At 46.3% G+C, this 19,211-nt stretch overlaps 1 protein-coding gene across 2 annotated transcripts; it reads right to left on the bottom strand.

Annotated features, from left to right (window-relative positions):
• Positions 1 to 880: 880 nt before the first annotated feature.
• Positions 881 to 19,101, bottom strand: Psmd9 (proteasome 26S subunit, non-ATPase 9). 2 transcript variants are annotated; one of them, XM_047562772.1, is made up of 6 exons: positions 18,901 to 19,098; positions 14,018 to 14,120; positions 9,459 to 9,670; positions 7,421 to 7,522; positions 1,576 to 1,664; positions 881 to 1,254 (listed from the first exon to the last, which is right to left on the bottom strand). In XM_047562772.1, the coding sequence occupies exons 1-6, from the start codon at positions 19,036 to 19,038 to the stop codon at positions 1,227 to 1,229; spliced, it is 672 nt and encodes a 223-aa protein (XP_047418728.1). In that variant the 5' UTR covers positions 19,039 to 19,098; the 3' UTR covers positions 881 to 1,226. The 2 variants fall into 2 exon arrangements, with proteins under 2 accessions (XP_047418728.1, XP_047418729.1); XM_047562773.1 differs by lacking the exon at positions 7,421 to 7,522 and having other exon boundaries at positions 18,901 to 19,101.
• Positions 19,102 to 19,211: the final 110 nt, after the last annotated feature.

Genomic DNA, 19,211 nt, shown 5'->3' with positions numbered 1-19,211 from the left:
GAACATGCAATTTATACAGCAACCACTGGTACACAGCAATTCTGTGGCTACAAGAGGGAAGACATGAGGCTGTTATGGCAGGACAGTTGCAGGAAGAGGCTCAGTAGGACACTTTCCAAATTGAGCATGGAAACCCACCTTGGAAACACATGCCAACACTGACTGCCATCAGGGCAGGCTGGTGTCTGATCTAACTCAGGAAAATCCAATCCTAAGGAACGCAGGCTTCCTGGCAGAATGTGCCAGACCTCCTCCAAAACACAAAGTGAGCTGCGAGAGCTGGGGGAATAAACACTGCAACTCCACAAAGAGAGGAAGAAATCAGACGCGGCGTACCAGGAATCACTGAAACCCATTTGACGTCCAGAAGAGAGAAGGAAGAAAGCAGCAGTCTTTTCGAGGTCAGACCTGTAAACACTGTTTCCATCAGCAATTTCAAGCACACCTCAGTTTACAAAAATAAAACTGTTGTTCTCAGGACATGGCTGGAAAGTTCAAGGGTAAAAAGTCAAATTAGAAGCTAATGTGCAGGAGTTTTTATTTCAGAAGTGAAGGGAGCTTGCTGCCCTCTGGCGAGTTACTGAAGAGGAAGCTGGTACCACACTGGGCTACCCAGGAAACCTCCTGGCTTTCCTCATCCTCCAAAGGGAGCTGTGGTGGCTGTGGGGACTCAACTGCTAAGGATACACCAGACTAGCACTTTCTGGTCCAGAGTAGCAATGTTTCAATGCAAGGAAAGATGCTGGTCAAATCTTGACTTCAGCCCAGTTGCTGGCCTTTTTTTTTTTTTTTTAGCTCAGCTTTAAGAATATTCCAACCCCACCTGAGCTTAGGTTTAAGAGGTTCCCAAGAAATTCGGCTAGGTGATAACACGGTCATATCAGAACTGCAAAACGGTGTTTATTTGAAAAACAAAATTCTTAGAGGAACAAAGTCACATCAGCACCTGCCAGAATAATTGCTGCCCACTTGCTCACAATCCAGAAAATTCCCATTTGGGGGCATGGCCCAATGTGCCAGAGGCCAAGCACAAATCATGTTTTTAACAATGCCTTAATCCAGAGAGGTCACAACGGGAGGCCCGGGCGCGTCCACCACCCAGATGGTCAGGCTTCCAGCCTCTTCCAGATCCTTACGCTTGCGGGGGAAGAGAATGAGGAAATCCCCCCAGGCCCAGAGGTCCAGGGCACGGGAAGAAGCTCTCCTGTTGCCGTCTCCCAGGGCAGTCATCTCTGCAGAGGGATGATGTTGCAGCTGGAAGGAAGAAGAGGAATGGCGTCAGCCTGGCCCCACGCAGAAGGGCAAGCAGTGAGGCCACCTGGGCGGCTCGTCTACACCCTTTCATTCTCTTAAAGCAAACGCCCTGGGCATGAAGGGCCCAGAGACTCTCAGGAGTCCTGGGGCCCCTCTGCCTCTACACCTGCAGCCTCCTCCCTATGGCAAGCCTTTGTCGCCAGTTTCTACACATTCTGGGGATTCCCATCATTCAGCAAGCTCCCCAGAATTCCCCGCTGTATGTCTAACGAACACTCACTGATGCCGCCACAGCGTGAATGAGTGAGGGGGATACATTACCCCAGCAGGCCTTTCCCGGCCCAGCGCGTTGGAACAAGCCGGAGCTGGTGTCTCTCACCTCTGCGGACCACAGTCACATTCAGGGGTCTCTGAAAGGAAAACAGGATTATTTCAGGTTCAACTTAATATTCAAAAGGATTCAGGTTCAAATGCTGATATGCCATTTGGGGTCCACCTAGCTGATTGAGATTTGAAATTTAAGAGCAAAATCCTGCAGTTGGCAACAATGTGGGTGGTGCACTCTTGGGGCCAGTGGGACTACAAATTGGTACCACTGTGCTGGAGAATCGTGTTCCTGCAAAAAAACCTTTACAAGGTACATGTAAGATACATTTTACAAAAGTATGAGATGATACGAAAATAAAGTGTTCATTCCACTTACTGAGAATACTCAAAATACCCATCTATGAAGTATTGTTCAGCTAGGCACAGTGCACGTCTACAATCCTAGAAATTCAGGAGGCTGAGGCAAAAGGATTCCAAGTTTGTTTCCTGCTATAGCCCCGCCCAAGAGTCGGCGCATGCCTAGGAGGACTGAGCAGAGAGACTTTCAACACTGTGTGATTACTGCACTCTGTGATTTTTTTAAATGACAAATGCATTTTTTTTTTTTTTGGCCATTTTGAAGAATATAGTTTGGTAGGTTTTGGTATATTCAGAATTGTGAACCAGCACCACTAATTCAAGATTTTCATCACCCAGAAAGAAGTTCCATATCCATTAGCAGTCACGCCCCATTCCTCTTCCCCCAGCCCCTCACAACCACTAGTCTACTCCTCCTCACTCTGGATTTGCCTTTTCATATGACTGAACTCATAATGTGTGGCCTTTACATCATTTAGTGCCATGCTTTCACTTTTCACCCATGTGCTTCATCCCTTTTTTTAAAAAAAATTTATTTGTTCTTTTTAGTTACACAAGACAGCAGAGTCTATTTTGATATATTTATACCAACATGAAATATATCTTATTCTAATTAGGACCCCAGTCACGTGGAAATACATGATGTTGAGATTCACTGTGGTGTGTTCATGTGTGTACGTAGGAAAGTTATGTCCAATTCATTCCACTGTCTTTCCTATTCCCATCCTCTCTCCCTTCCCATCATTCCTCTTTGTCTGATCTATTGAACTTCTATTCTTCCCTTCCCTCCTTGTTGTGTGATAACATTGACATATCACATCGATATATCAGAGAGAACATTCATCCTTTGGTTTTTTGGGATTGGCTTATTTCACTTAGCGTGACAGTTCCAGTTCCATTCATTTACTGTCAAATGTCACAAACTCATTTTTTATGGCTAATATTCCATTGTACATATATATCACATTTTCTTTATCCATTCATCTGTTGAAGGGCACCTGGGTTGGTTCCATAGCTTAGCTATTGTGAATTGTGCTGCTGTAAACATTGATGTGGCTGCATCATTCTAGCATGCTGATTTTAAATCCTTTAGATATATACCAAGGGGTGGGATAACTGGGTCAAATGGTGGTTCCATTCCTAGTTCTTTAGGAATCTCCATATTGCTTTCCAGAGTGGTTGCAATAATTTGCAGTCCCACCAGCAGTGTATGAGTGTACCCTTTTCCCCACATCCTCACCAACATTTATCGTTACTTGTATTCTTGATAATTGCCATTCTGACTGGAATGAGAGAGATGAAATCTCAGTGTAGTTTTAATTGCATTTCTCTAATTGCTAGAGATGTTGAACATTTTTTCATGTATTTGTTGACAGTTCATACTTCTTCTTTTGAAAAGTGTCTGTTTAGTTCCTTTGCCACTTGCTGATTGGGTTATTTTGTTTTTTGGTGTTAAGCTTTTTGTTCTTTGTATGTACTGGAAATTGATGCCTTATCTAAGGTACGGGTAGGGAAGATTTTCTCCCATTTTGTAGGCTCTCTCTTCATGCTCTTGTTTCCTTTGCTGTGAAGCAGCTTTTCAGTTTGATACTATCCCATTTATTGATTTTTAATTTTATTTCTTGTGCTTTGAGTCTTGCTGAGGAAGTCAGTTACTAAGACAACATGTTAGAGGGTTGGCCTTACATCTTCTTCTATTAGATGCAAGGTTTCTGGTCCAACACCTAGGTCCTTTTTTTTAAGTTGTAGATGGACTCAATACTTTTATTTATTTATTTGTATGTGATGCTGGGGTTCAAACCCAGAGTCTCCCACATGCTAGGCAAGTACTGTGAGCTACAGCTGAAGCCCCATACCTAGGTCTCTGATACACTTTGAGTTTTGTGCAAGGTGTGAGACAGGAGTTATATTTCATTCTACTACGTATGGATTTCCATTTTTCTAGCACCATTTGTTGAAGAGGCTATCTCTTCTCCATTGTTATGTTTTTGGTGCCTTTGTCTGGTATGAAGTAACTATTTATATGGGTTTGTCTCTGTCTTCTAGTCTATTCCATTGGTCTTCTTGCCATTTTTGGTGCAATACCATGCTGTTTTTGTTACAATAGCTCTGAAGTGTAATTTAAGGCCAGGTATTGTGATGCCTCCTGCTTTACTTTTCTCACTAAAGAATGCTTTGGCTCATTCCTTTTTATGACTGAACAAAATATGCATTGTTTGTATAAAAAAGACTATTTATTTTTGTAATGCAGGGAACTGAATCCAGAGCTAGGCAAATGCTCCACCACTAAGTCACAACCCTAGGCAGACAATAATGTTTTTAACTGAAGATTTTTTTAAAAAAATATATGCATTTGATCCAGAAACTACACCTGTAGTAAGTGATCTGAAGAAACAGATTTATCTACAAGAGTGTTTATCTCCCTACTTCCACAAAATTGTAAACTACCTAAATGGGTAACAACAGAATGGTATTTTGGGGTTTTTAAAAATTCAAGAACAGACAATGGAAACCCAGATCCTTGATTCTCAAGCTGAGTTCTGGTTCTAGGAGGATGGAGGTGGGGACTGAATGAGCCTGAGACCAGGCAGCTCTGGTCTCACAACCCAAACCCCAACCAACCTACCACAGCTCAACATTTATCTATCTGACATACTGGAATTCCCCATGAAATTTCTTTTGAACAAAATTTGTTTGCTTAAAAATGTTGTAAGGAAGAATTTATAGTTCTGCAACCAAGCTGAGAATGTATTTACCTAGAAAAGGCAGATTAAGAACCAGTCACTATTACATGCCTGTAATCCTAGCAGCTGGCAGGCTAGGCAGGAGGATGGCAAGGAAAGGGCTCAAGAACTTAAGGAGAACTTGTTTCAGAATAAAAAAAGGGGCTGGGGATGGAGCACACTGGTCCAAGCCCCAGGAACAGAAAAAGCATACATCGCTATTACTAATATTCACCTAAGATGGGAAACAACCTAAATATCTCTCACTGGTCAATGGATTAGCAGTTTGTGCTATGACCGCCACAGAGAAGTAGAGCTCAGTACTAAGAAGGAACGAGCGACAGACGCCCAGAACAGCGCAGAAGATTCTGAGTCTGTTCTGCTGAGTCCAAGGAGCCAGGCTTACAAGGCTGCACACCATATGGCTGCATTTCTGCAACATTCTGGAAAAGGTGAAGTTAGAGGGATGGAGCACAGGTCAGTGGTCGTATGGGGAAGCATTAACCACAGAGGGATCTGAGGCAGTTTAGGGAGTGGTGGCTGCTTCTTCACCCTGGAGCCAGTGGGGTGACCACACACCTGTTAGCAACTCGCAGGACTGTACGCAGAAAAGGGTGGATCTTGCTGTAGGTAAATCCACCCTCACTAAAACAGCCAACAGTTCTCTACACTGGCGGGTGAGCAGACTTTCTGGGAGGACACACAGCCGGCCTGTGGTGGGAAACCTCACTGTATGTACTTTAGTTCTGTTTTCTTCCGTGTGGATGTACTCCCTCTTCCAGAATTTAACAGCAAGATATATTCACAGTCAAACCTGTAACAACAAGCCAAGACAACTGCAAAATGTAACAGTGTGTGCATGAAGGAACAGGACAGAAATGAGTAACCACAACATACCACAAGCTAAGGAAAAGAAGAAAAGAGAGTCTGGATAAAGGTGACAGTATGAACCTATGTCCACACTGCTCCCAGAGGCCTCAATACAATATGGCAGAGGAGCAAAGGGAGCAAAGGTACAAAGCTACAAAGACAAACAAAATGGGAAAAGAGGCTACAGAGACAAGACATGGCAACCAGATGGAAGCTTAACGCTGTGATCCCAGCAGCTCAGGGGACTGAGGCAGGAGGATCTCGAGTTCAAAGTCAGCCCAGCAACTCAGCAAAGCCCTCCACAACCCAGCTAGAAATGTTATTTAATGTTATACTATGCTGGAAATGGGGAGACGGCAGCAGAGTTTGAATTTCAACTTGTCTGTTTTAAACAGACTAAAATGGTTCAAATGTACACAAATCAAGTCCTAATCCATTCCTGTTTGATAGGCGCTGGACTTCTACGCATTGCACTGTACTTTATTCAAATTCTCAAGTTGATTGTCGTAGAGAAGGACCCTGTAAAACTAATAAATTCAATAACATAGATTCAATAACATCTGAGTGTTTTAAAATTCAAGCAGATTCACCATACATGAAAATCAAGACGGGGAACTAACTGGGATAAAACATATGTAACATGTATAAAAGACAAAGGTTTAATATCTAGGAAATATAAAGAATCCCTACAAAGCAAGGGTAAATAACTCAGTAAGTAGAAAAAAATGAGACAAACCATAAAACGGACAATTCAAACAAATGAAAATAATGAACATATCAACTCGGCGTACTGGCTACACCCGCAATCCCCACTACTCAGAAGACTGAGGCAGGAGGATCACAAGTTTGAGTTCAGCCTGGACGACACAGTGAGACCCTGACTCACATAAAATAAATAAAGGGGATGTTGCTGGAGCTCAGTGGTAGAGCACACTCGAGGCCCTGGATTCCATCCCCAACACCATGGAAATCATTTTTTAAAAATATATAAAAACAGATATTCAACTTTTCCAGTAGTTAGGAAAATACAAATTAAAACAAAATGTCAACTTAGCAAAAAGTTAAAAGATCAATACACATATGTCAGGGTATAAATTGGTAAAACTTTATCAAATTACCTACTACGATTTTAAATGTGCACACTCTCAGAGAAGCACACGTGTGCAATCATATGCAGTACACCTGACTCTACACTGGCCAAAGCTGGCAATAGCTAAACAACCCCAATAACACAGTGATGAACAACTGCACTCTATTCACATGACAGAGTACTATGCAACAGTGAAAAAGAGGAAGGCATGTGCCAAAGCAAACAGTCCTCCAGAAACACTGTTATAGGAAAACATGAACAGGAAACAGGAGGGGGATTTTCGGTAGGGTGGCTAGGAAAGGCCTTGCAGAGGGTGTCTGAAGTGTAAAGATGAGGGGGGCGAGGAAGGAAAAGCCTCAGGGCAGAGGGAACAGCATGTGCCAAGGCTCTGAGCAGAGACTGCTCTAAGCAACAGCTGTGAGGCAGCCGGGGGCCCATCAGTATTCCAGGCCCTGGCAATGCCGAGCGCTACCTTCTGAATGTCTGGGTCCCCTCCTCCAATTCATATGCAGAAATCCTGATCCCCAGTGTGCTGGTACCAAGAGGTGGGACCTCTGGTAGGGGTCAGGCCATGAGAGTGGAGCCCTCATGATGGGACTCATGCCCTTAGAAGAGACCCCAGAGAGCTCACTCATAGCTTCTGTCACATGAGGACACAGTGGCAAGGTGCCCTCTGTGGAAAGGGAAGCATCCTGAACCAGACCCTGAGTCTGCAGGGCCTTGCTCCTGGACTCCCCGGCCTCCAGAACAGTGAGCCCCAGTATAAGTACATGCCAACACCCCCGCCTCCCCAACTCACCCCCTCGCTGTGCTGAACCACACTGCTGATGTTATGCAGTGACTGGAAGTTCTGGGTGTTCACAGAGCCAAACTCCACAATCTCATCATCTACCTGCAGACCCTAAAGAGAGAAGAGAAAATGAAAACTGAGGCAAGGGGTCACGTGCTTCTGGAGTTCTTTACCCTTCAAGACCCATTCAAAGCCAAGGTCAAGAGCAGATTTCCTATAAGGGAGAACAGTAGGCTGAATGCAGAGGTCAGGAATTTAAATACCTCATGCAGGAAGGGACAGTAGGCAATCGGGCCACTTCCTCCCGAGGGTTCCATCTAGGTTTCTCCAGAAAAGTGTTTCTCTCTGGGGCCCAAGCCCAGGTCCAAAGGCAGAAAGAGGTAAGCCGGTCTGAACCCATTTTGTCCAGAGGTCAAGTTTTAGATGAGACAGATTTTTGCACTAGAAGTTCAAATAAGCAGCCACAGGCATAGTGCTGTCCAGGATGAGAGTGACCCTTTGTTCTGGGTCTCAAGAAGGAAGATCACCGCTCACTCAGCCTTAACTAATATTGGTCATGAACCAACTATAGCACTGAGCTCGAAGCTGTGGACACAGTGAGGAATAACACAGAGCTTGGATACAACGTGCAGTCCTGTGATATTAGTGACCACAAGATGAATGGCAGGGCCTGGATTCAGGACCCAGTTCCGCCTCTTGGGAGCTATCTGGATCAGCAGAGGTCACTTCAGGTCTTCAAAGCTTTTCCTCATGGGTCGAATGGAGTAAATATTAGCATCTATCCCAGAGGGTGGCTGTGGAGTTTAACTTAACTGCAAGTCCACATTCAAACCTGGACATGAATGTCCCCAGCAGCCCTATTCTTTTTTTTTTTTTTTTTTTTAATTTTTTGAGTTGTAGATGGACACAGTGCCTTCATTTTGTTTTATTTATTTTTGTACGTGGTGCTGAGAATCGAACCCAGTGCCTCGCACATGCTAGGCAAATCTTCTACACTGAGCCACAACCCCAGCCCAACAGCCCTATTCTTAACAGCCCTAAAGTGGAAACGATCCACACACCTAATAGTTGACCAATGGGTAAACAGAATTTGGGATAGCCATGCAGAATATTGTTCAGCCACAAAAAGGAAGAAGCACAGACACCACTGCAATGCAGACGAACCTAGAAGCCGACGCTGCACAAAAGAAGCCAGAAAAGCAGCCAGACCCAGGAAGACCCCTCTGTGAATGACTCCCACTCCCACGACAGGCAAACCAACAAGACAGAAGGCAGACTGGAGGGTGCCAAGTCCCAGGGAGCTGCCAGGGAATCCAGGGCTTCTTTGTAGGATAATGAGAATGAATTTTTTAAAAATTTTTTTGTTCTTCTTAGATATACATGACAATAGAATGTATTTTGACATATGATACATAGATGGAGTCTAACTCATTCTATTTAGAATCCCATTCTTGTGGTTGTACATGATGTGGAGTTACATTGGTCCTGTATTCATATGTGAACAGAGAAAAGGTATGTCAGATTCATTCTCCTGATAATGTTTTTAAATTGATTATGGTGATAGATGCACAGCTCTGTGAAAACACTAAACGCCTCTGAATTGTATGCTTTAAATGGGTAATTTATGACATGTGAATCGTATCTCAATGATGCTGTTAAATTAAACAAATGAACCAACCCCATGAGACACACATCATTTAGCAGGATGCCTGAGCAAATGGCAACTAGGCATTCTCACCTACTGTCCAGTACCACACTAAAATGAACCCAAAGAGAGTCCCTTTCCCTCTGGGGACATTTCTCATCTTCCACTTTATGTCCCAGCTGTCACTGGGAACAGGTCTCTCCCCCCACCAGTTTGGTGAGCAGCAGGGTTTGACCCCTCTCCAAAATCCTGACCCCCCCATACACAGTAGGCCTTGCCAGTGTTTGTTGATGTGTAAAGGAATTCAGAGCCACAGCACCGAGAGTGGGTTGGGTCCCCACAGCCGCCCCACCTACAGCGCGCCTCCCTGGGCGTCGTGGACTTGGGGCTGGGCTAGATTACCGCAATGCTGGCTGGAGAGCCAGGGCTGATGCTGTTCACTCTGGCGAAGGCCTGTGGCAGGCCGTGGCCCCCGCTGTGGCTCAACCTGCGGCTCATGGCCTCTTTGTGGGCCTCTGCCAAGTCCCGCGCCTGCTTCTCCTTGTCATGAGCGTGCAGCTGGTGCAGGGCCGCCTCCACCTGCTTCATCACCTCTTTGTGATCATTCTGCAGGCCTGGGGGGAGAACCATCACATCAGCGCCACACGACACCCGCATTCACTCACCTAGCATTTAACAAGGGCCTTTTGCGTGCCAGGCCTAGGGAAGAGGCTGAGGACGAATCCTGAACAAGACAAGAGGGCCTTCTTCCTGAAGCCTGCTGTCTAGAGAGGAAGCAGCTATTTACAATGACATCTGGTGACACCTGTGTGGCCCCAGTCAGTGCAGGATATCAGCAGGGCTTCCCAAAGGCAGTGCAGCCCTGGCTGAGACCTGAAGGAGAGCAGAAGTAGATGTGAGTGAGGGGCAAGCACAGTGCTCGAGCACTGGGTAAGGTGGGCAGGGCCCAAGAAAAGATGTCACTTTGCTCCTGAAAGTTTGAGAAGGAAAATCGAGGCATAAGCTGCACAATACATGCCCGGAGCACTCTGCTCTGTCTGGGAGAGGCAGCAATTGCTTGCTAAAGTCCCCCTCCTGGCATATGAGAATTTTTTTTTTAATTTTTTTTGTTCTTTTTAGATACACATGACAATAGACTGTATGTTGACATATTATCCATACATGGGTCTAACTTATTCTAATTAGGATCCCATTCTGTGGTTGTACATGATGTGGCGTTACATGGTTGTGTATTCATACTGATGGTGACGACCTGTTCCCTAGGGGCTTCCTCTCTAGACAGCAGGCTTCAGGGGGGAAGCCCTCTTGTCTTGTTTAAGAGTTGTCCTCCCACTCTGTTCCTAGATCACCACAATCAATTTAAAAACATTCTCAGTGCTCACAGTTGAACTCTGGAAGCACGGGCAAGTGTCTCCAAATCTTTGATTTTTCTAGAAAAACAGGAAACGGGGAGCTTGTGAGTAAAATCCTCTGATTTTCTGGTACAAAGGCTAATTCTAAATAATCGCCAGGCCAGTCAAACAAGACTTGCCATTAGGCTAGTCCAGCATAGCAGCTAGAAATTTGATAACTGATTTTTTTTTAATCTCAAAACACCTTATCAGACTGTGCTGGATTCTACCTCTTTGTTCAAGTCAGATTGCTCACACGAAATCCTCTGCCGAGTTTCAAAGAAGGCCTAGACACAAAAACCCACATCTGGTATCTGTGGGACGCAGCCTGTCAGACTTTCCAGGAGCCTTTGACTGTGGGCCTCTGGGCCACCTGACCTGGTTCCTCCATCCCTGTCAAGATGGAGCAAAGGCAAGGCCCTCAGGTATTACAGGACTCCAGTACTCAAGCACAGGAGCAGATGTGAGGAAAGAACCTGAGCGAATGGAGACAGATCCTGGGCAGCAAGGTCAAAAATGGAAAGACCCCACCACCACATGGTAAGGTCCATGAGGGTCTCCAGAATCTCCAGCAACCCCCAACACATAGTCAGTACTCAATATACACTTACTGGGAACAGAAAGAATGACTTTATTTATAATATATTACAATTCTAACCAGAATTCAAAATGTTTCTCTTTTCCTGGATAAATGTTTCTACAGTAGATTTCAAAAACCAAATTTGCAGTTGCAACAAATGTACAGAATAACAAGCTGTTAATCAGGTGAAACTGGGTTACAAAGTACGTGGGACCTCTCTAGACATTTTCCCAATTTTTAGGTAAATCTAAACTATTGTGAAAAATAAAATCCATTTAAAAAATACAGTAGACTAGTAAGAAGAGGGAGGGTAAGAAAGAGTCATGGGTGGATAGTTGAAGTACATTAAACACCTGTACAAACATGCCACAATGAAGCCCTTTCTCTGTACAAGTAATACACAAACACAAAAACAACAGGTGAGCTGATGGCACACACCTGTAATCCCACTGGCTCAGGAGGATGAGGCAGGAGGGTCACAAGTTCAAAGTCAGCCTCAGCAACTAAGCAAGGCACTTAACAACAACAAAAACAATGTGTGAGGCCCTATATCAGAAAAAATAAAACAACAAAACATAATCCCAGCAGCTCCAAAGGCTGGGGCAAGAGGATCACAAGTTTGAAGTTGGTGTGGGCAACTTAGCCAGGCCCTGTTTAAAAAAGAAAAATAGGGGCTGAGGTTGTAGCTCAGTGGCAGAGCACTTGCCTAGCATGTGTGAGGTACTGGGTTCGATCCTTGAACCCCATAAAAATAAACATATAAAATAAATGGATGCTATCCATCTATAACTACAATACCACAATACAAAAAAAGAAAAGAAAAATAAAAAGAGTAAGTATACAGCTTGGTGGTAAAGCACCCCAGGGTTTAATTCCTAGTACCAAAAAAAAAAAAAAAAAAAATCCTGTATCACACAGACCTGGGCGTGGCAGTGCCTGTCTAATCCCAGTGGCTCAGAAGGCTGAGACAGGAGGATCACAAGTTCAAAGACAAACTCAGCAACTTAGCAAAACCACATCTCAGAATTAAAAACAAAAAAAAAAAAGAAAAAGGCTGGGGATGTCGCTCAGTGGTAAAGTGCCCACTTTCAATCCCCAGTAAAATAAAAACAAAATAAAACAATATACTTATGAGAATAGTTTTTCAAAAGAAGACCAATGAAAAAGAATTGTTCAACAGATTCTTAGGTGTAACGATGTCATTAAGATAGCGTCACATTGGCACCCAAAGAATAGATCAATAGGACAGTAAAAAAAGATCAGGAGTGGACCTGAGCATGACAGAAAATGTGCTAAGTGGCACTACCAGCATTTCAAATTAGGGGGAAAGAGGGACTATTACTAAATGGTTGGAATGTCAAAGTAATCATTTGGAAACCAATAAGTCAGCAGGTGCTCAGGAGCTCAGGGCTCCTCCAGTCTCCCCCAGGTCCTCCTAATGCAGAAGCACGTTGCCACATCCCAGGGAGTCTACAGGTCTAGATTAAAGTCCCAAACTTCCCTCAAGCTGGTCACACTAGCATGGCTTTCCCCTTCTCTCTGTCTTCCTATTTCCTACTTATTTTAATGTACGAATGAAGTTCTTCTTTGAACAAAATCTAAGATGTCCCATTATCTAAAAGTAGCTGTGGGGAAACTGGCATCTTAGCTGTCAAACCCTGGGGTTACCTGTCCCCCCAGGGCTTCTCCAAGGTTGACTTTATACCAAGACATGATGCAGATGAAATCAGGGTTAAACAGATGAAATGGAAGTCATTAAGTGAAAAACACAGACGATGAATTCCCTTGTAATAGGACTTCACGTGGAGAACGATGGTTGCCTAGCAGGGCCAGGGTGAAGAGTGTCCCCAAAGAGGCTCAGGTCTGGGAACACATGACCTTCCATGGCAAAAGGAACTTTGCAGATGTGATTAAGGACCTTGAGATGAGGAGATGGCTCAATTCACAGTGGTCTGAGTAAGTGAAAGAGGAAGATGAGAGGGGGAGAGAACGAGGGGGTGAAGACAGACTCAGAGGTTGGAGAGATGAGATGCTGGCCTTGAAGATGGAGAAGTCCAAGAGCCAGGAATGCAGGTGGCCTCTAGAGGCTGGAACGGGCAAGGAAATGGCTTCTTCCCTGAGCCTCACGAAGAAGCCAGCCCTGTGGACACCTTGATTTTAGTCCAGTGGGGACCCATCTGGACTCCTCACTGCCACAGCTTTAGCTCAATTTGTGTGGTTTTTTTTTTTTTTTTTGCTTTTCGACCTGAATTAATCCTGAGCACCAAACTCGACAGCAAGAAATTGAGATTTGTGTGGGTTTAAGGAAGAAAATCATGGTCATGGTACAAAAGAAACCGAAAACCAACACCCTACTCAACCTCTGCTCTCTCCTAGTTCCATGGAAACTACATAAAACACTGGATTCAGGACAGTGACGGGCCTGCAGAGGAGATGTCCCCAGCTCTTCTGAAGGACAAGAGGGCCTTTGAGGGGAAAGAAGTGGACACAACGGCAGGAGGCGGGATGGGCAGGAAAGGTCCTTGAGACAGGGAGCTGGCTGGCGTGAACCTTCCCACCTCTTCTGCCTTGGAACACGACCCCAAAGGCTGATGTGGAACCTGGACTTCTGCTCACGAGTCCAGCTCTGCCTACTCTCAAACTGGACACATTTCATGTCTTTGTTGAGGTGACCTTAGTGGGGTCACTACCATGAATAGCCAAACTTATTTCATAATGAACAGAAATAGATTTGACCAGAACTATAAGCAGCACTGCACTTGGGCTTCTGTTGTTAGATCAAAAACTTTTCTTAAGAACAAAATGAAAACAAGGAAAGTACAACATAGAACCCTAGGGTCTAATGCTCTCCCTTCATTCTGTCCCTCGAGGGGGACAGTGAGGTAACTGCATCAGGAGAGAGGTCAGCAGACACCCTGAACACAGGCGACTCCATGTGTGGGCCTTCAGCATTCCCGCCAGGTAACAGGGAGCCCCAGAGGGCCACTCACAGATGATGTTGTGCCGTGCGGTGCGGACCTGGTACAGGTCCACGTCGGCCCGAGGGTAGCCCTCCAAGTCCACCAGCGGCTCGTTCATCCCAACTCCTTTTTGCTGCAGGAAAGACAAGTGGTTAAGAAGACTTCACAGCTGGAGCGTCCTCTGGACCCCGTTCCCCACACCTGTGCCTTTCTCAGCCAAATAAAGGGGACAGTGGTGAAAACGGTCACATGCTGACCGCTCAGCAAGAGCAGGTGCTTCACTCAGGTCCCCACAACGCCTGTGAGGTGGGCATTAGTCTTTGACCTAATTTTTAATGACACAAATAATATGTGAACACATTCTTTTTAGAAGTTCAAACAGTGCACATGAAACTGAGGCTTCCTCGGGGTGTCACCAGAGACCCACTCTCCAAGACTCCTACACACCTCCTTCCACAGGCAGCTGGCACCCAGCTGGTCACCTTGACGTTGGAGGGGGGTGAGAACCCCACTGAGCGCCAGCTGTGGCTGGGTTTTCATTCCTCTGAAAATTTAAAGATCTAAAAGGCCTTTGCAAGATGCTTCTCCTCCTTGGAAGGATACTGACAAGACTGGCTGCCTCCAGGCAGAGGCCCTGGAGGTCGGGCCAGGAGGAAGACGCATTTTGTATCCTTTTGCAGGCTTCAAATTTTGACTGTGACACTGGATTCCCTGTTCAAAACAATACACTTGTTTTAACATTCATTTTATTTTATTTTATTTTGAGACAGGGTCTCATTAGTTTTCCCAGCCTGGCCTCTAACCTCTGGGCTCAAGAGATCTTCCTGCCTCAGCCTCCCAAGGAGCTGGGACCACAGGTAGAGGTGTGTGCTACCAGACTCTGCCTGCCTCAACACTTCAGGGACAGAGCACAAAAGCAATGAAATGTGTCACACGGTGTAAGGCAGGGGCAGGTGAGACCAGCTTGAATCCCTGTTTTGCCCCGGACCCACTGGGCACCTGGGCCTGTGCCCCTCACCTGCCCCTCCTCGGTTTCCTCAGCTGCATGAAGGACCAGCACTCGCCTCCCTCCTCACCTCCGTGAGCATGAGCACAGGGCCGGCACAGTCACAGGGCAGGGGCTGAGTGGACACCCGCCCAAAGACAGGACCATACCCAAACCCCCAAACCTGTGAATGTGACTTTATTGGGAAAGGTCTTTGCAGATGTGATGGAGCTAAGGATCTGCAGACAAAAGCATCTGGATTCTGCATGGGCCCGAATCCAGTGACACTGTAACAGGAAAGCAAAGGTGGAGCTGGGACACAACTGGGACTGAAGGCCAGGGGAAAATGGAGGGAGGGACTGAAGTCACACAGCTGCAAGATAAGGACTGCAGGCACCAACTGATGCTGGAGGGGGCACGGGACAGATCCCTCTCAAGGCCTTCAGAAGGGACCGATCCTGCTGCTACACCTTGATTTTAGACTTCCAGCCTCCAAAACGGTGAGAGAATCGATTCCTATAACCACCAACATTGTGGTCATTTCTCAGAGAGGCCCAAGGAAACTACCGTGCATAGAAAGTAATAAAGGGGGGCTGTAATTATTGGTCAATCCAGAGACAAGCTGCCCAGTGTGGGCAGCACTGAGACAGCTATCTGTTCCCTTCCCTTCCCTTCTCTCTGGAAGCCTCTGGGCTACCCGCAGACCTGTATCCTGTTAGGAACACCCTTAACACAAAAGGCTACAGTATCTGTCTCCTGCCTTCCCAAGAGTGACTGGCCACTAGGAATCAATACTACATAAGACACTGCTTCCCACAAGGTGGGACCCACACCACTGGTGGCTCACACACAGGGCCTTCAACAACCCTAACTCCAAAATGCTTCCCATTTTCCACTTCTTTTCAATCTTCAACAATCCAATACACAGTCCCCCACTTAGACCTGGTCTTTATAACACTCCCGATCTCATGCTGTCTTGGACCTGTTCATTTTAAAAGCAGCTTTACTGAGAAATAATTCACATACCAGACAACTGCCCAATTTAAGTGTACCACTCAATGGTTTTGAATATATTGGAGTTGTGCCACCATCGCCATAATCAATTTTAGAACATTTCCATCACCCCCAAAAGGAAACCTTGCACCCAGAAGCAATCACACCACCCCTCCCCCAATCCTCTGATAACCGTCAAGCCACTTTCTATGGATGTGCCTGTTCCGGAGCTATGACACGATACCTGAGGTGATTAACATAGGAAGAGAAAGGGTTTATTTCAGCTCACAGTCCTAAAGGTTCTGGGCCAAGATTGGACAGACCCATTGTTCTCACCCTGTGGAGAGACTGCTTCACTCTTGTGGCAAGGGCATAAGGTAAAGCAAACTGCTCACATTGCAAGCCAGGCAGCAAGAGAAAAACGGAGGGGAGCGGCTGGGGTGCTGGTATTCTTCCGAAGGCCTGTCTCCCATCAGGCTGCCCCTCAAAGCTTCCACCACTTCCCACAGCACACCCTAGGGATCAAGCACTGAATACATGGGCCTTTCAGGGACATTTGACATCCAAACACTAGCGCTAGAGCCAAACAAAAAATGTGTTTTTTACAGCACTGGGGACTGAACCCAGTGGTGCTCTACCACTGAGCTACACCCCAGGCCCCTTTTCTTTTTTATCCTGAGACGGGATATTGCTAACCTGCCAAGGGTGACCTCGAAATTACGATCCTCCTGCCTCAGCCTCCCAAGCAGCTGGGATTATGGGGGAGCACCACAGTGCCCAGACTGGCGTTTCCATAAAGGGATCATGCCACATGTGGTCCCTGGTGACTAACTTCTTTCATTTGTTGTGTTTTCAAGGTTTATTCAGGTCATGGCCACCGGTCAGTCATTACAACAATTCTGCTACAAACAGGTGGAGGTCTGTATGGACAGGTCTTTTCAAAGACCTGAGGTATTACCTGTAGGAATGGAACTGCTGAGTGACGGGGTCACTCTGTGTGACCTTCTGAGGAACTGCCACTCTCTCCACAGCAGCTGCACCATTTTTCACTCCCATTAACCTGGCACGAAGCTTCCAATGTGCCATATCCACCATGACGCTTCTTCTTACATGTATTTTTTGACAGCCCTCCCAGTGTGAGAGGTGACCTATCAGCATGGTTTTGATTTGCATTTCACCTACACACACTCATGTTTAGCACTGTTTCAGGTGCTTAGTGACCACTCAGATCCTGTGCTTATATTTGGATTGGGCTGTCTTCTTACTGTAGACTTGTAAGTGCTCTTACTATATTCTAGATGCCATCTCCTCACCAGATATTTTGCAAGTATTTTCCCCATCCTATGCATTGTCTTTTCATCTCCTTCATTATGTGCTTTGAAACCTCTTTTTAATTTTGAAATCCAATTTATCATTTTTGCTTTCATAGCTGGTGCTCCTGCTGCCATAACTAAGTTCTAGGAACTTGCCTAACTCAAGTTTACTGGGATTCGTGCCTATGATTTATTCTAAGAAATGCATGTGCTGGACACCATGGCACAGGCCTGTAATCCCAGGGGCCCAGGAGGCGGAGGCAGGAAGATCCCAAGTTCAAAGTCAGTGAGACCTTAAGGAACTTAAGGACACCCTGTCTCAAAATAAAAAAATAAAAAGGGCTGGGATGGGGCTCAGTGGTTAAGCACCCTGGGTTCATCCCTGGAAAACAAAAAAATTATAGTTTTAACTCTCCATTTAAAAACAAATCAAACGGAGCAGGACTTCAGGCACAAGCCTTTGCAAGCAACAAAAGCTAGCTAGAAGCAATTAATGCAAAATGTCACCTTAATAAGTACTTTTACCTTCTATTAGAGAGAATAAATTTTCATTTTTCCATATACAGTGGACTTACAGATTTTTTAAATAACAATTTCCAAGTAAAAAATTGGTCAATATCAAAGTAACAACTATACAAGAGGTGTATGCTTCTGTTTGCAGTAGAAAAGTAAGTAAGATTTGAGAAATTGCTGGCAATCTGCTAGAAAGTTCTGGACTGAGCAGGCCTGTGGTCTCGAATCCACTTATGACCATGAGCAACTTTCTGAGCTGAAGGGGCACTCAACAACTTAACGGTGTAGTTGTGAGGATTTCATGATATAACCCACAAACCAGCACTCTTCAGGCCTATGGTCGGCACCCAATAAAATGGTACCTTGGCTTCCATATGGTCATCTTTCTCCCATCACCTGAACTGATCCCATCACACCTATTTGGATGTAATGAACGTACTCTTCCTCGACAAACTGCTGGTCTTGCGCTAGGTGGCATAACAAAACTATCTCCCTTGGAGTCGGACAGGATGGGATCCGGACCCACTCCTGCCTCCTAGGCAACCCACTCAGGCCTCCATTTCTTCCTGTGACAAAAACGATATAAGGCTCGACCTGTCAGTCAAAGCGTGGTCCTCAGATCACCAGCATCAGCATCGCAGCAGTTTGTTAGAAATGCAGCATCAACAAGGTGCCCGGGTGACTCCCACATGCACCGAGGGTTAATGGACGCTGATGGGAAAATATCAGCAAAGCCAACTTCAGTTGGTAAGCTCTGACTACGGACCCATGGTGCTGCTACCACCCTGCCTCAGTTAAAGTTCTAGCTCTGTGGCTCCAGGCAGGTCTAAGCCATGCCTCGGCGACCTCTGCCCTAAGTGGGGGAAACAGCAGCTCCCACCTATGGGGTCGTCGCCAGGACTAAACCAGTCAACCAGCGACGACAGCGCAGGGCACACGCAGCCTCCCCAGACGCGGGTCACGACTTCGAAACCAACTGCTGCTGGCTTCCCGGGCTGTGCTGCACTGCCCGCTGCCCACGGGCCGCCCCGGAGAGGAGCCCCACGGCCCAGCGTCCGAGCTGCCTCCCGCCCCCGGCACACGCCGCCCGGCTCGGGGCCCGCACTCACGCCCTCCAGCACTTCGTAGTTGGCCTTGATCTGCGCCTCGATCTCCTCCTTGCGACGCATCAGCTCGTGGATGTCGCTGACAGTCGCCGCGCGGGCCCCCGCCGAGCTCCCGCTCTGCCCCGCGTCCCTATCAGACATCGCGCACCTCTGCCGGGATCCTGGACGACCGGCTTCCGGGGCACGGACGCGGGTGGAGACAGCAGCTACGGCTCCGCCCGCGGGACAAAACACCGCAGCCGTTCAAGGACGCTAGCATGGCGCGGGGCGGGGCTACTCCAAGCCACACCCTCTGAGAACACGTGGTCCTAGGG

This window comes from Sciurus carolinensis, chromosome 8 (assembly GCF_902686445.1).
Source record: "Sciurus carolinensis chromosome 8, mSciCar1.2, whole genome shotgun sequence".
NCBI classification, from domain to species: Eukaryota; Metazoa; Chordata; class Mammalia; order Rodentia; family Sciuridae; genus Sciurus; species Sciurus carolinensis.
The sequence above is the reverse complement of the archived record's forward strand: the minus strand, read 5'-3'. Positions and strand labels throughout refer to the sequence as shown.

Bases quoted from the DNA above. Each gene is read 5' to 3' on its own strand.
- Psmd9 (XM_047562772.1), bottom strand. From the start codon at position 19,038: ATGTCTGATAGGGACGCGGGGCAGAGCGGGAGCTCGGCGGGGGCCCGC. The intron at 9,671-14,017 runs GTGAGTGGCCCT...TTCTCCCCCCAG, and splicing joins CGCACGGCACAACATCATCT to GCCTGCAGAATGATCACAAA. The intron at 1,665-7,420 runs GTGAGTTGGGGA...TTTTCCTTTCAG, and splicing joins TGGTTCAGCACAGCGAGGGG to AGACCCCTGAATGTGACTGT.